General features: G+C 39.0%; 1 protein-coding gene across 4 annotated transcripts in view; it reads right to left on the reverse strand.

Moving 5' to 3' along the window:
* Window positions 1–12,039, reverse strand: part of celf1 (cugbp, Elav-like family member 1) — a 34,706-nt gene extending 22,667 nt beyond the window's left edge. For 3 of the 4 annotated variants that reach the window (XM_055022466.1, XM_055022467.1, XM_055022465.1), the window contains exons 1-4: window positions 11,675–12,039; window positions 5,754–5,941; window positions 4,782–4,864; window positions 2,000–2,048 (exon numbers count right to left, since the gene is read on the reverse strand). In XM_055022466.1, coding sequence (XP_054878441.1) covers window positions 2,000–2,048; window positions 4,782–4,864; window positions 5,754–5,941; window positions 11,675–11,745 — 391 coding nt within the window. In that variant the 5' untranslated portion in view covers window positions 11,746–12,039. Of the gene's footprint in view, window positions 1–1,999; window positions 2,049–2,526; window positions 3,105–4,781; window positions 4,865–5,753; window positions 5,942–11,674 lie in introns of those variants that run through there. The other variant, XM_055022469.1, reaches the window with a different exon arrangement.
* Window positions 12,040–15,840: the final 3,801 nt, after the last annotated feature.

The raw sequence follows: 15,840 nt of genomic DNA on the forward strand, positions 1-15,840 counted from the left end.
TGGAGTGGGTATGAAAAAGAGACTTCATTCATTTATTTTGCATTCTTTTGTTTCCCTCATCTCTTTTATATGGAGCTCTGCCATCTCTTTGCTGGTAGCTACTATCCAAGAGTAGTTGTTCATGTTGCTGATGGTTCTCTCCTTTGTTTATCATGTCAACCATGTTCTTCTTCTTCTGTTCCCTGGGAAATGTAATCAGATATTATATCTTATAGAATATAAATATAGACACATAACAGAGTTACGAATGTGGATGTTATATACACAAAATTAATTATTTCAAACAGACACATAACTTTGTATGTAAATTATAAATAACTGGAATAGTCATGTGGATTAAAGACAAAAAGTAATTACTTGTATATTTTAGTCTGTGCAGAGATACAGTCAAGGATAAAATTTCACTCTCGTTTTCTTCAGGTTTATTGTTCATTTTTATGTCCTGCACAATAAATAGTTCATAGCTGTTTAATTAGAGAACTGATATCTACCCATTTAGAAGTATAAAATATTTAAATATATATATATATATATATATATATATATGTTTTATTATCTCACAACAGGGGGAACTCCGGAGCAACAACAGCACAATTGCAAACAATCGAAGCACGTAGATTCACGCAGCTAAAACATAAAAAAATGAAGTGCAACATGCTGCACAATATTGACAAAGTTATGAACAATGCACTCTGATCCTAAGGAATGTGCAACCGAATAGAAATGCGCATGTTGTGTTTGAGCAATAAAAATACAGCAGACTTTGTGTTTCAAATGTCTTCCATGACTGTATATAGGCAACTATAAAATATAGTGAAAAACAGATAGGTCTATCTACAAACTGCTCACCTTGCTGGAGAGCAGCAGTGGCGTTAGCTGCATCTGAACACCGTGGGGCTGCGTCCGGCTCCAAAGTGACTAAATGAGGCTTCCCGTTCTCTCTGCTAAGTTGACAAAAACGACTCACTCCTGACTGCTTCATCAAGCTGTCGCTGAATATTGAAATCCGATGCAAAGAAACGTCACCATCTCATTGTTCCTCCACTTACTTGTAGCTTCCATTACTTAGGTGTTGCAGAAAATTAGCTTTTCTTCTCACTCTTTGCTGCTGCGTCTCACAATATCAATGTCCAAACAATGAACAGGAGCGAAGCTTGTGTCACCCACACCCCCACACAAGGGCTAAAGCAGGGTTAGGCCCTACTGACCCTGTCTTAGTCCTACTAACTAAAGCAGGGTTAGTAGGCCTAACTCTGCTTTTGACCCTACTCCAAAAGCAGAGACATATAAAGCAGGGACCAGCCTCAAATAAATGTCAGTGAAAATGTTCACAAAGCAAGCTGAGAAGAGTGGAGCCATGACACTAAGTCATGAGCTTTGGGTCATGACCAAAAGAAAAAGGTCAAGGATACAAGCGGCTGAAATCTATTTTCATCATAGGGTGTCTGGGTTCTCCCTTAGAGATAAGCTCAGTCATCCTGTAGGGACTCAGAGTAAAGCCACTGTTCCACCATGTCAAGAGGAGCCAGTAAAGGTGGCTCTACTTTCAGGAGGAAACGCAAAGGAAGACCCAGGATATGCTGGATGGACTATGTTTCTCAGTTTGCTTGGAATTTCTTGAGGGGCTGGCCCAAGTGATTGTCTGGGCCTCCCTACTTTGGCTGCCACCGCGGTGACCCAACTCTAGATGAGCGGAAGAAAATGGATGGATGGATGAATATAAACCTAGTTTAAGGCTTGGGCAAAAGGGAAATTCAGTTTTCATGCTTCACTAATGTGGAACAAACTTCCCAAAAGCAGCTGAAATGCTAAAAACCAACTTGTTTCGAGTTGACTTTGATTAACAATAACTAAAACATTGATTAATGTATTTTGATGTATTTGATAACATGTCATGCTTGTTGCTTATTTTATTGGATTTTGTATGTTTTTATCAAATAAAAGACTTTAAACTGCCTTGTTGATGAAAGGCGTTATAAATAAAGTTGGCTTGACTCACCATTGCTTTTCTCACTGTCTGCTGGCTTCATCTGGATTGGGTGATGCATCTAAAACAGAGAGAAATTAGAAACTGCTCATCACAGTGATTTACAAGTTTATCTTCTTCAGTGCTTTTTCTAGATATCCAAAGTGTAATGTTTTCTAACTGTATTAATGGGACTATTATTTTGAAATAAGCAATTACTGAAACCAAATTTACCACTACAAATTAGGGACATTGACTGTGTTTTCAGCTGCCAGTGTATTTATTGTGATGAAGCTAAAATAGGCTAGAAACTCTCACATCAGCAGGCATACAAGTGGATTTATTAAAACCGACATTGTATGCATCATCTGAAAGAAAGAAGATGGGGGCTTTTGGTGTTCCAATTTCATAAATGGAGAAAGCAGAGCTAATATTTAAGGGACTGTTCAAACACAAAACCAAGGAACAGAAATAAAGGCAGCAACATAAGCAATACTTGGACCATGTCAGCAAACAAATCTAAGTTGTTCAAAACCTATTATGACGGCTTCAGAGCATACCTCCTGCCTAAAGCTGACTCAATCTTCACCAGATACAAGTTCCACCAGAAGATGCAGAGTCACGGTGAGTCATTTGAACAGTTTGTCACTGAGTTCAAACTCTTATCTAAGGCAGTGCTTCTCAAATCCAGTCCTCAGGCCCCCCTACTCTGCATGTTTTAGATGTCCCTCTATTCCAGAACAGCTGATTTAAATGATTGCATGAGCATCAAGTACTGTCGAAGCCTGTTAATCACCAAAATATTCAATCCAGGTGTGTGGCAGATGAGAAACCCCTAAAACATGCAGGGCATGGGGGCGTGTGCATGTTACCCACAATTTATTGTTGCATATGTTGTTTTGAGTTAAAAGCTGGAATTATGTCAATATCCTGTTGGTTTTTTTCATCTTCACTGAAATAAGAAGAAATAATAAAGAATAGTCAAAGAAACTGTGAGGAAAATAAAACAAAATGAATGTCAAACATGCCTTGCATTTGTAACATCTTAAGTTAAGGTACTTACTTCTTTGTGATGTTGCACTCTCCTAAATGAAGTTAATTCACTTTAAAAACAGGTGATTTTTAGAAAGTAGTATTTGTGAATAAAAACTGAAGCAGAAGATTTAATCGTTACTGTTTAACTCTTCATCTCTTATTGGAAAACCAAATTTTATTATATTAAAACTTAAGGATGAAATAGATTTTTTGTAGAATATCCAGTTTTTAAATTGTTTTTAAAAACATTAATAAAATTGCAATTGAGAAAAGGTGCATCATCTCAAAACCTCAGTCAGAAAATCCACATGAATGAATATTATTTTGAACTTCTCTTGCAGAAGGTCATTACAGGAAAAACTTCATATATTATGAATGGAGTGGAAAAGAAAGATATTTGGTTAGTCTCTTCCTTAGAGAAATCATCATGATTTTTAAACAAATAATTTCTTGTCAGGCTACATAGGAAGAAAATTGATGTCATTGTGTTCTTTGTGGATTTCTTGTAACATTTTTGGCATATAAAGTCACAACCATTCAGGTTTGTTTTGAAGAAACACATTTTAGTTCCACTCGTCCAGTGGTTCCCTAGGGGGGTTGCTGTGCCATTGCAGTGGGGGGTTTGGGGGAGTCGTTTTTTTTTTTTTTTTTTTGTCATGGATGAATGACAAAAAAGAAACAGTTATGCAAAGTGTTTCACTGCAAAGATGGTTTGTAGTTTGTTTTGTGGCAACCTGAAGTGAGAAATAAACTTCAGTAGAGTTTGAGAACAAAATTGTCACATCCACTGAGCTGAGCTGAGTGCTGTGAGTGCGTGGATGTCCTACCTTTTCTCCTGCAGGGTGTGTCAGGCAGGCGTAGCCAGCTGCAGCTCATCAACATCAGGAGGGGCAGCTGGATTCTAGTGGCAGATGCCACATGGTTTTGTGGTACCTAGTGGTAACCTGTGCTACCTAGTAGTCATTATTAGCAAGTCCCAGTCATTGTTCTAACTTTGTACCTGTCTGTTTTTTCACATTGATCTCCCATCCAGTCAACCTGTCAGTAACTCATCTTTCCCCACCAGAGAGAAACACCGACTGGTTCTCACCTCTCGCCGTCAGTCAGCTGTTAAATTTGACTTAATGGTTTCAGCATCGATAAATTAAAATATTCTGCTCAAAAAAATAAAGGGAACACTCAAACAACACAATATAAGTCCAAGTAAATCAAACTTCTGTGAAATCAAACTGTCCACTTAGAAAGCAACACTGATTGACAATCAATATCACCTGCTGTTGTGCAAATGGAATAGACGACAGGTGGAAATTATTTTCATATTTATTTCATTCATTCAGATGTAGGATGTGTCATTTGAGTGTTGCCTTTATTTTTTTGAGCAGTGTATTTTAAATTGTTTAACATTTAAATTTAAGATTTTAAAGAGCTGGAAAGTTTACTTTTTTTTACAAAGTTCAAAGGGCAATCTTCATAGATTGTTTTACCATAGCAACAATCTGATGCTCTCAGTTTAATCTTTGACTTTTAGCTGTTCGTCAATGCTTTGAGGACATTTGACTTAACGTTGAACTGCAGCCAGAGCTTTTCAACGTACTTCATCAAATTCAACAGAAAGATCAGGGTGCCCAGGTCAAGTTCTTGAATCTAATATCCTGCAACTTCAGATGTACCCTGGCTCCAGTCCACTTTCAACTATACAAATACATTCATGAAACTATTACAAGAAACGTCACTTTTTGAGCAGTTTACATTTAGAGGAGATAAAAAGGCTGTCACAAACCCCAGGCAGGATCTTCAAGTTGTGTAGAGAATTCTGTGCTTCCAAGGCTGATTTACGAGTATAATATGTTACAAAACAGCAACCTGCCAAAAAATAAAAAAGTGTTAAAACAAGTTCCACAATCAGTCTTGACTGACTGATGAATAACATGTGAATTTTATTTTGTCTTACAAAACAAAATTCTCCAACACATGAATGTGGGCTTAATGAATGGTATTTTAGTACTTACTTAAAGATATTTTCAAAAGGCACTTTTTGTCCATCAAGCAAAACTTAAGAGCCCTTAAATAAATAAGTAAATAACTAAGGATGTGCTTGTACATCTTAAGGAAGCTGAGATCCTTTAAGGTTTGCAGCAAGATGCTGCAGATCTTCTATAAAGCTGTTATTGAGAGTCTCATCTTTTCTTCTCTCTTGTTGAGGAAGCAGAATCAGACCTGGGGACCTAAAAACACCAACTGATAAAGAAGGCTGCTTCAGTTCTGGGGGCTGTTGTGGAACCTTCTTGAGGTGATGAGTCAAAGAAGGATTTTACTTAAAATCAAGAAAATTATGAACAACCCTGACCATCCTCTTCATGAAACTGTCTGAGGAAAACAGAATGTCTGTAATTAGAGGCTTCTTCAAAATTTGCTGTAATGCTGCCATCCCCATCTACAATAACTGAAGTTTGAAGTTGTATGAGTTCAAACAACTTTTCCCGATAGGATCAATAAAACATTTTTGAATTAGAATTCTCCTGAGGCAGCAGCTCTTATTTATTTCATTTGTCATAACTGACATTCAGAAGATTTATCTTTATGCTTATTGTTCTCATATTTCTTTGTTAAAGGCAGTAATTACATTTCTAAGAATTTGGGTTTATGAGTTTTAAAATGTTTGACTTGAATTGACTGTTAAAAGATTCAGTGTGCTCTTCAATATACACAAAACATTGATTTTATCCATGCATGTATGTGTTTGCCTGGTGACCTTTGCTCTGTGGTGGGTTTTGGCTCCGGTCTCGTAAGATATTGATCTCGTAGACTGATCCAAAGGGTTCAAAGAGTTCACGAAGCTGCTCTTCAGACCATGATCGTGGGATTTGTCCAACAAACATCTTAATAGCATCTATATCTGGTTGATCTGGATGATCCAGAGATCCATTCATCTTCTTCCTGCTTTAGGCACAAATACAATTAGACAGACAAAAAAAAGGACATGAAAGTTTGCAACTATACTTGCAAAGTGTGTGTTTGGTATATAATTTATCTAGTAGTTTTTTTCATTTCAACTCAAAATGATGTTATTTCATCAATGAGCCTTTATTGTATTCCATTTCAAAGTAAAAATTTTTCATCATTCACTATAAAAATGAAATTTTAATTAATAATTTAATACCCTTTTCCTGTGAAATTAATTAATGACTTTCTATTGGCATAATCCTCAATGTCGTCAAGGCCTCATTTTACAATTCTCTTTCAAAATGTCTTTAGTTCTTAACACTCACATTTTGGAGCCAACAGTGATACCTTGTGACTAAGAATGTAACTGCATGACTGAGATTGGTGCCACTATAACTCAATGCCAAAGAGGATTACAGCTATTGAAAAAAAATTGTGACTCTAGTCTCAGAATACTGACATTTTTCTCAAAATTCTAACTCAAAAGCAGAAGGTTCCTGGAAGGAACCAGCTTCAATGACCAGGACACAAGTTGTGGAAGGGGACAAAGGTCAGGGTCGTTGGTGGTTTGAGTTGTTTTGAGCTTTGGTTATTACTAATAGGGCAGGCTGTATTGGTCAAGGCCTTTCTTTGGTGATCTGGCCCCAAACAGGAGGGACACAGATCATGCTCATCTTCCAACTGACCGTCCTCCAATTGCAGAACCTGTTTGCCGTGCTGCAGACAGGTTCTGCAGCACGCCATGTCCAGCATCTCAGGCTCACCAACCTAGATCAGGTTGAGCTGAAATCGCAACCCTTGATACTTAAGCTGACGACCAAATAGACCAGGGAACCCGATCGAGCAGAAAACGCCACCAGGAGTGAAAAGCTGCAAGGAGCACTATGACCACTGAAGCTACAGAAAAAGTTTAAACCCAGCACCGTTGCAATACTCAATGAGGCAAGTCGAACACGGCTGCACAATGTAAACAAGACACAATCAGTTTTCAGCTAATTAAATCCAAGTCTATGGAACACAAAATGTCATTAAAGTCACTCTGCCCTTCTAAAATCTTTCAGAAAATCGTAAAAGTGGATCAAATCGTATAAAATTGCATCATTTGCCAAATATCGTGATACATATTGTATTGTGATCAGAAAGTCATACATCGCATCATATTGTGAGATTATAGTATTGCTACACCCCTATTAAATACCATTTAGTACTATTTTTATCACCTAATTTTGTTATAATTGATGTAACTTTATTGCATGGTTTCTATAATGATAATAAAGATTATTATCATTCTAATTGCTGCTTTTAGTTTAGAATATAATATTTCCACCAATTTGCAGAACATAGATTCAAATCCAAATTTTAGAAGTGTTGTTTTAAGAAATCCCCACTTCACGTGGTCAAAGGCTTTCTCACATCTAAAACAGGAGTCTCAAACTCCAGTCCTTGAGGGCCACTGTCCTGCAGTTTTTCGATGTGCCACAGGTACAACTTGGAATGAAATGGCTTAATTACCTCCTCCTTGTGTAGATAAGATCTCCAAAGCCTTAATGACCTAATTATTCTATTCAGGTGGTGCAGCAGAGGCACATCTAAAAGTTTCAGGACACCGGCGCTCAAGGACCGGAGTTTGAGACCCCTGGTCTAAAGAGAATGCCACAACAACTGCAGACCTGTTCTTAATAAGGCCTACCTGGTCTTCCTTTTGATATCGGGAAGTATTTTTCTAACTGTGAGGTCGGTATCTTTGTTAGTATTTGGAAGTCTACTCTTATTAGACTAATGGGTTTGAAATAACATCTCTGTCTTTTTTTGAAATAATTGAGATCAAAGCCTCATTGAAAGTGCCAGGTAGAGAACCTGATTCTCAATATACATTGTGCAGCTCTAGGGCTATGATGTTAATATATTTTCTATAATGTCCAACTGGAAAGCCATCCAGGCCCGGAAATTTCCCAGGTTTTATAGACAAGATCATAGCTTTGATTTCTTCCAAAGTGAGAGAAGACTCCAATTTTTTTCTTTGCTCACGGCAGATGGTAGGCAACTTCAATGATGAGGAAAAAAAGCCTACATTTTTTTCATGTGAGGTTTATTAGTGTATGCATAGAGTTTTTATAAAACTCTTCAAAGACCCTATTTCTATCTTTGGCTGCAGCGAATGTCTTACCACCTTTTTTTAATTAGTGGAACGTTATTGACGTTATCTTGTTGTTTATCTTGTCTCATCTTCTAAATAAGGCATATTCAGCTTTTTTATTATTTATTTTATGGATCTTATATTTAAGATTACAAAGTGTTTGATATATATTTGAGTAGTTCTGTGCTATTTTTTTCCTCTAACAAACACATTTCTTTTTACAATGTTTTTTTTTATTCTTTCCTACTGTTTTCTTTTTTAATTTTTGATGCATAAGCAACGAATTTTACCCTTATGTATTCTGTTGACGCTCCCACACAGTGGCTATATTATCTGTGAAACCATTATTTACTTGGAGAAAAAACATAAAGTCCTCCAAAATAGAGCTACTAAATGCCTCATTTTGAAGTAGCATAGCATGAAGTCTCCAACATCCTTTCCTTTGTTTTTCCACATTGAAGTCTGTATACAACTCCACTATGCACTATGATAACTGTTCCTATTTCACAACCCATTACTGACTCCACTAGCTTATTAGGTATTAAGAAAAAGTCAATTCTAGAATATATCTAGAATGAATAAAAAGTATTTTCTTTCTCCTGTGGGTTTCATCCCTTCCTTATCATTATGATGCTTAAGCATAACAAAGCTTATGTTTTTAATAATGACGATCATTACACTAAGGTGCTTGCTTGAATATGAGCTGTGGCACACCTTCCCCACCCAACGTCTTTTGAACTTAGCAGCTTCTTCATCCTCAGTGATATGTGATTTCTGGCTGAATGCAACATCAACGCCTTTGTCAAACATTTTGTCTTTTAATTGGATCCATAAATATTCCACGATGTTATGTTTGACAATGTAGAAGAAAATTATTATAAGGTAATATCTGCTCTATGTTTATTCTAAATTATTGTACATTTCCACCGGACAAAGCTGTTTGAGTTACATGTACAAGATAGGGAGTTGTTTTCTACAGCTGAATCAGAACCAGACTGTCTCGTCCCTTGTCTGGAAACCCTTATGCTTGGTATAAAACTCATGTGTTGTCTCTGCCTGGCAGAGGTTTCCACCCAGAATTGCTTCTTTATTGATTGTCATTGCGTTCTATAGCAATAATTTACTGATTAGTAGATTATTGGCGTCCAGAGACAATAATTTTATCTTGGGCCGGCCCTGCATGCTCTGCATTATTTTAAGTCATGATGTCTTAAGGTGCATTGACACTCGTTCTGTTTAGTCCGCTTTAATCATTCGTTTGTCTAAAAAGTCTGATTTATTTGGGGAGTGTGAATGCAAATTTGAATTCTAATAAGGACTAAAGAGTTAACTCTGAAGTACCTATAAATCTAGGTCTTGGTCCAGCTGAAGTGAATGCAGTAAGAATGCAAGCAGAACGGAGGTCAGTTGCCATGGCAACAGGTCTGCGTGCCGTCACAGAGAACGAGGAAACACAGAACATAAATTTAAATTTGTTTCTCTGATTGTTTTCCCTTTGATGTGGCGCAACGCAGCTGCTATCATTTTTAAAACTTTAATAAATGTCAAAAGCTGGACTAATTGCCTCATTTGTCTGAACATACATTTGTAACAGTCAAATATGACATATTTCATAAAGTATGAGTCATGGTTTGTTACATTTTGTCAAACTAATGTTAACAGCAGCAATTATACAATATTAATTTAATATAAAAGAGCAATTTGCTTAGTCCTCTCTTACATCTTCAGAAAAGCTCAAAGGGCTTAACTCCACATAATTGTTTGATGTTAGCACCTCTGAGATCTAGAATTGCAGGACAGATGTATCAAGCCAAAGAAAAGTCAGTAGCTGCTGGTAGGGCTGCATGGTTGAACTGTAACTCTGACCATACATCTAAAGCTCTAACAGTCATTTATTGAGAATGTCAATGTTATAACATTTTATTTAATGCATTCAGCAGAGAGAAAAAATAAATTGTACATTCAGGATTTAATTAGGACGTTTACTTTGTGAAAGTGTAAAGAATAATCTGTATAGTTTGATTATTGTGTTACCATGGCTACAATATGGTGTAATCTTATTGGGCTTTGTTCACAAATACATTACAGAAAATAATAACCAATATTCAGTGATAGATTTGAAACTCAGCCAATTGTCACAGACTTCATCTACATTTAAACACTGTTAGTGATGCAGGTGTTCTTAGTAGGGGAGGGCTGACGGGGGCTAAATCAGGATTTTATCTGAGGCCCTGTATTACCTTGGGCCGGCCCTGCATGAACAGCGAGCCGCATCTCTGTGCTGGAATCTACCTGGAATTTCCAGGTGCCAACTTTGTAATAAAGTGTCATCATTTACAAAATAATGCAATGCTGGCACTTGCATTAAAAGTGTCATTATTTACCAAAATACACTTGATGACTACTCTCATAGACATTCATAAAGACTTCATGTTCATGACAGGTGTTATGTCATGTTTATGACATTGTCATGCCAGTCTTAAGCACACCCTGTCAAATAAAGTTCTTCCAAAATTATTTTGTTTTTACATCATTTGATCTGATCAGAAAACATCATCTTTCATCGTTCATAGATAAGACTTATCCCTTTCTTGTCAGGGATAACATTTCTCGTCAATATGCGGTTGTTTTGACAAGATATACAAATCTCATCAGGCACGCGATTCTTGGCACAACACCCATGTGCAATCTTGCGTCTCTGCACTGCTGTGACAAATGAAAGGAGGGGTAAGGAAATGTTTGCCTTTTCCGTATCACAACTGTTATTTGTGGGAGTTTCAGCCAGCCTTACTACATCAGTGACACGACTTGCACAACACTATATATATATATATATATATATATATATATATATATATATATATATATATATATATATATATATATATACACTGCTCAAAAAAATAAAGGGAACACTCAAACAACACAATATAACTCCAAGTAAATCAAACTTCTGTGAAATCAAACTGTCCACTGATTGATAATCAATATCACCTGATGTTGTGCAAATGGAATAGACAACAGGTGGAAATTATTTTCATATTTATTTCATTCATTCAGATCTGGGATGTGTTATTTGAGTGTTCCCTTTATTTTTGGGAGCAGTGGATATATATATTGTATTTGTATGCATGTTTGAGTTTGTATAATGCTTTTCTAGTCATACCACACTGCATCCGGTAAATCAAACTTCTAAATGTATATGTAGTTAATGTTCAATAAATGCACACAAGAACTTCATGAGGATTAGGAGGATAAAGAACATATTGGTGAAAGGGATCTTGGAAGAAAGAGATGAAAAAGTAAAGCTTGACTACATTATTCAGTTTACAGTTGTGAAAAATGAAGGGAGGCAGACAAATAAATGTCAGTGGGCTTGTGCTCTCTGGAAAATTAGTTCAAACAAAGGCAACCAGACACTACTGCTAACACAAGTACTGTCAGAAACAAAGCATCAACTTGCACACACATTTCAGCTGTTTAAACTAAACAACAAACTGAAGATGTTATTTTTGACAATCTATTTGTACAAATAATGCATTGATTAAGCAACACAACCACCTTATCCTAATTTTAAGACATAGAGTACTTACACAGGACTATTGTCCAAAGAGTGATGATCGACCAACATCTCTGGGAGAAAATCCAATTTAAAAGAGGTCATAACTGTAAAATTGTTTCTTTTCTTCCTTTTTTTATACAAGGGAGCTGCACAGTTCCAGGGACGATTAGTAAACAGTTTATTCCTGCTTGTATGTCTCTGAGAACTTAGAGGATTAAGGTTACCAGAGTTCAGAGACTCAAAAGTTTGATGGGGTTCTAAAGTGATTTTGGCAAATAAATAAATCAATACTTGTATCAAAAAGATCCGTTTAAAAATCCATCTAATGGACGTATCTGATGTTCAAAATGCCAAAAATGACAGCCGGGTGGTTGTTGGGGAAATAACCCCATGAAAACTGAGAGACACTGGGACAGCAAGGGCGAGACAGAGTAATGGGCCATGTGCACACCACAACTAAAGTGCTGATGGTTCATATTCTTTGTGTGACAGAGCAACTGAATCTGCTGGCCTCAGAGAAAAGCACTAAGAGTGTCAAATTGATGGTGATAAGGCTGACTGGGCAAATGGAATGAACAGGGAAGCAATGTTGCTTTTCAATCAGCAACCAATTCCTGAATAAGTGTGAGCAAGCTTGTATGTTATCATGCACTGTCATTTTTATTGTATTTTTAAAGATCATAGGTATGTAATTGCCAGTTTTTTTTGCAACCCACTTGAGTGTATGTCTGACCCATCTATTTGAAACTGCCTGTTATTCAGTGTACTCTGCCTGTTACTATTACAAATATGGGGAACTCAACAAATGTGGAGTAGTGTTGCGCAAAAATAGATATGACTGATTCAAATACAAATTAATTAGTGCCCAAAGCAATTATTAACAATTACAGTAATGTAGATCAAATGGACCACGTTGGGGCAACAACTGATTATCAAGAAATAGTCAAATTATTTTTGAGGCTGTTTAATGAATGCCTACTTGATGAGATCAGTGCTAAGTAATTCTCTCAATCTCACCATCAGTTTTTAAAGTAGATGGGACAAATATTATACTATCACACAATGTACATAAAAGGGTATTGAAATATATAATTATCTATTAATTATTTCAAGAATATCAAACTAAGCCCCTTAACCACAAGTCAATGATTCGGCTGGTCTTATTTTTTCCTAACAAAACTGTGTTCACAGCTCATGGGTGAACAGGAAATGTCAAACATACAGACACACACACATTATATATAAAAAAAAAATTCCCTTCTCACCCACCGCGGGTGGTTCTTATCCTCTGAGCCTCTACCAGAGGCCTGGGAGCTTGAGGGTTCTGCGCAGTATCTTGGCTGTGCCAAGGAGTGCTGCACATTTCTGGACTGAGATGTCTGATGTTGTTCCTGGGATCTGTTGTAGCCACTGCTCCAGTTTGGGGGTGACTGCCCCGAGGGCCCCGATGACCACAGGCACCACTGTGGTCTTCACCTTCCAGGCCCTCTCCAGTTCTTCCCTGAGGCCCTGGTATTTCTCCAGTTTCTCGTGCTCCTTTTTCCTGATGTTGCAATCACTTGGTATTGCTACATCTACCACAACGGCTTTCCTCTGTTGTTTATCCACTACGACAATGTCTGGTTGGTTCGCCATTACCATTTTGTCTGTCTGGATCTGGAAGTCCCACAGGATCTTAGCTCTGGCGTTCTCCACCACCTTTGGGGGTGTTTCCCACTTTGATCTCGGGGTTTCCAGTCCATATTCTGCACAGATGTTTCTGTACACTATGCCTGCCACTTGGTTATGTCGCTCCATGTACGCTTTCCCTGCCAGTATCTTGCACCCTGCTGTGATGTGCTGGACTGTCTCAGGGGCCTCCTTGCACAACCTACACCTTGGGTCTTGTCTGGTGTGGTAGATCTGGGCCTCTATTGCTCTGGTGTTTAGGGCCTGTTCCTGGGCGGCCAGGATGAGGGCCTCTGTGCTGTCCTTGAGTCCAGCTTTTTCCAGCCATTGGTAGGATTTACTGATATCAGCCACTTGGGTTATTTGCTGGTGGTACATCTCATGTAGGGGCTTGTCCTCCCATGATGGTATCTCTGGCACCTCAACCTCCGTTCCCTGTTGTCTGAGACATTCACTGAGCACATTGTCAGTTGAGGCTTTGTCCCTGATGTATTTATGGATCTTAGTTGTTTCGTCCTGGACAGTGGTTCTCACACTCACTAGTCCTCTGCCTCCGTCCTTGCAGCTCGTGTACAGTCTCAGGGTGCTGGATTTGGGGTGGAACCCTCCATACATGGTTAGTAGCTTTCTAGTCTTAATATCTGTGGCTTTTATCTCCTCCTTTGGCCAGCTGATTATTCCAGCAGGGTATTTGATTACTGGCAGGACATAGCTGTTTATCGCACGGATTTTGTTCTTGCCATTGAGCTGGCTTCTCAGGACTTGCCTTATTCGTTGGAGGTATTTAGCTGTGGCTCCTTTCCTTGTGGCCTCATCGAGGTTGCCATTTGCTTGTGGTATACCTAGGTACTTGTAACTGTCCTCTATGTCTGCTATTGTTCCTTGAGTGTTGTGGGAGTGAGACTCCTTCTGTGCGGATCACCTTCCCCCTCTTTGTGATCAGCCGACCACACTTCTCTAGTCCGAATGATATCCCAATGTCAGTGCTGTAGATCCTTGTGGTGTGGATCAGTGAGTCGATGTCTCGCTCACTCTTGGCATACAGCTTGATGTCATCCATGTAGAGGAGGTGACTGATGTTGGCCCCATTTTTGAGTCGGTATCCGTAGCCAGTCTTGTTGATAATTTGGCTGAGGGGGTTCAGGCCTATGCAGAACAGTAGCGGGGACAGAGCATCTCCTTGGTATATGCCACATTTGATGGACACTTGTGCAAGTGGTTTGCAGTTGGCTTCAAGGGTGGTTTTCCACAGCTTCATCGAGTTTGCAATGAAGGCTCTCAGAATCCTGTTGATGTTATACATCTGTAGGCATTCAATGATCCAAGTATGCGGCATTGAGTCATAGGCTTTCTTGTAATCGATCCAAGCCATGCACAGGTTGGTGTGTCGGGTTTTGCAGTCTCGGGCAACTGTGCGGTCTACGAGGAGTTGGTGTTTGGCTCCTCTGGTATTTACACCGATACCCTTCTGTGCCGTGCTCATGTTTATCCATGTGTTTGCTTATCTTGGCCGCTATGGTTGGGAAAAAATTTGGCCGCTTCCAGGTTGTGGAGAGGCAGGTTATTGGTCGGTAGTTGGGTGGGACTGGACCCTTTGATGGATCCTTCTGGATTAGGATTGTCCGCCCTTCAGTTAACCATTCAGGGTGAGTCCCACTTTGTAGCAGCTGGTTCATTTGGGCTGCCAGTCGCTCATGGAGAGCAGTGAGTTTCTTTAGCCAGTAGGCATGGATCATGTCAGGCCCTGGTGCTGTCCAGTTTTTCATGCCTGAGACTCTTTCTTGAACATCTGTCGCAGTGATGGTTACCGGGGCTTGCTCAGGGAGGTTGCTGTGGTCCTCTCGTAGAGAAATCAGCCACTGTGCATTGCTGTTGTGGGACGCCTCCCTTTCCCATATGCCTTTCCAGTATTGTTCAGTCTCCAGCCTTGGTGGGTCTGCTCTGTTGTTATTACCCTGCCATTGAGAGTACACCTTAGCTGGTTGAGTGGAGAAGAGCCGGTTAATCCTTCTGGATTCATTCTCCCTTGGGTATCTGCCTGTACTTTCTGGGTACTGGTCTTTTCATTGTACCCTTGTGGAGCTCTGACAGTTGGCTCACTTCCCTCCTTGTTACCTTGATTTTAGCCTCTAACCGTCTTTTCCATGGTGGGTATTGGGTCTCATGGTTGCTCTTATAGCCAAGTATCTCAAGGATCACTGATGCTGAGTTGTAGATCAGCTCATTGGTTTCTGTTATGGTGTTGGTAGGGATCGTTCTCAATGCTGCATTCTTTCTCACTTTCTGATGGTACTTCACTCAGCCGTTGTAATTGGCGCCGGGGAGGCCTGGTTGTCATTCGGGTCATGATTCTCTCTCAGGTCAGCAGCTGTCTCGTTCAGCTCTGTTTCGCTCATTTCGCGCATTTGTTGTGCGACATACACAGTTTCACCTCACTGGGTGGGGACTTGTAGTTAAGTCCCCACAGTCCTGACATCCGGGTTCCTCCCTTTTGCCGTAGCATTTGTGTTGTATCTCGTCAATCTCAAG

The sequence above is a fragment of the Poeciliopsis prolifica genome, unplaced genomic scaffold (genome assembly GCF_027474105.1).
Source record: "Poeciliopsis prolifica strain line A6 unplaced genomic scaffold, Auburn_PproV2 SCAFFOLD086, whole genome shotgun sequence".
Taxonomy (NCBI): domain Eukaryota; kingdom Metazoa; phylum Chordata; class Actinopteri; order Cyprinodontiformes; family Poeciliidae; genus Poeciliopsis; species Poeciliopsis prolifica.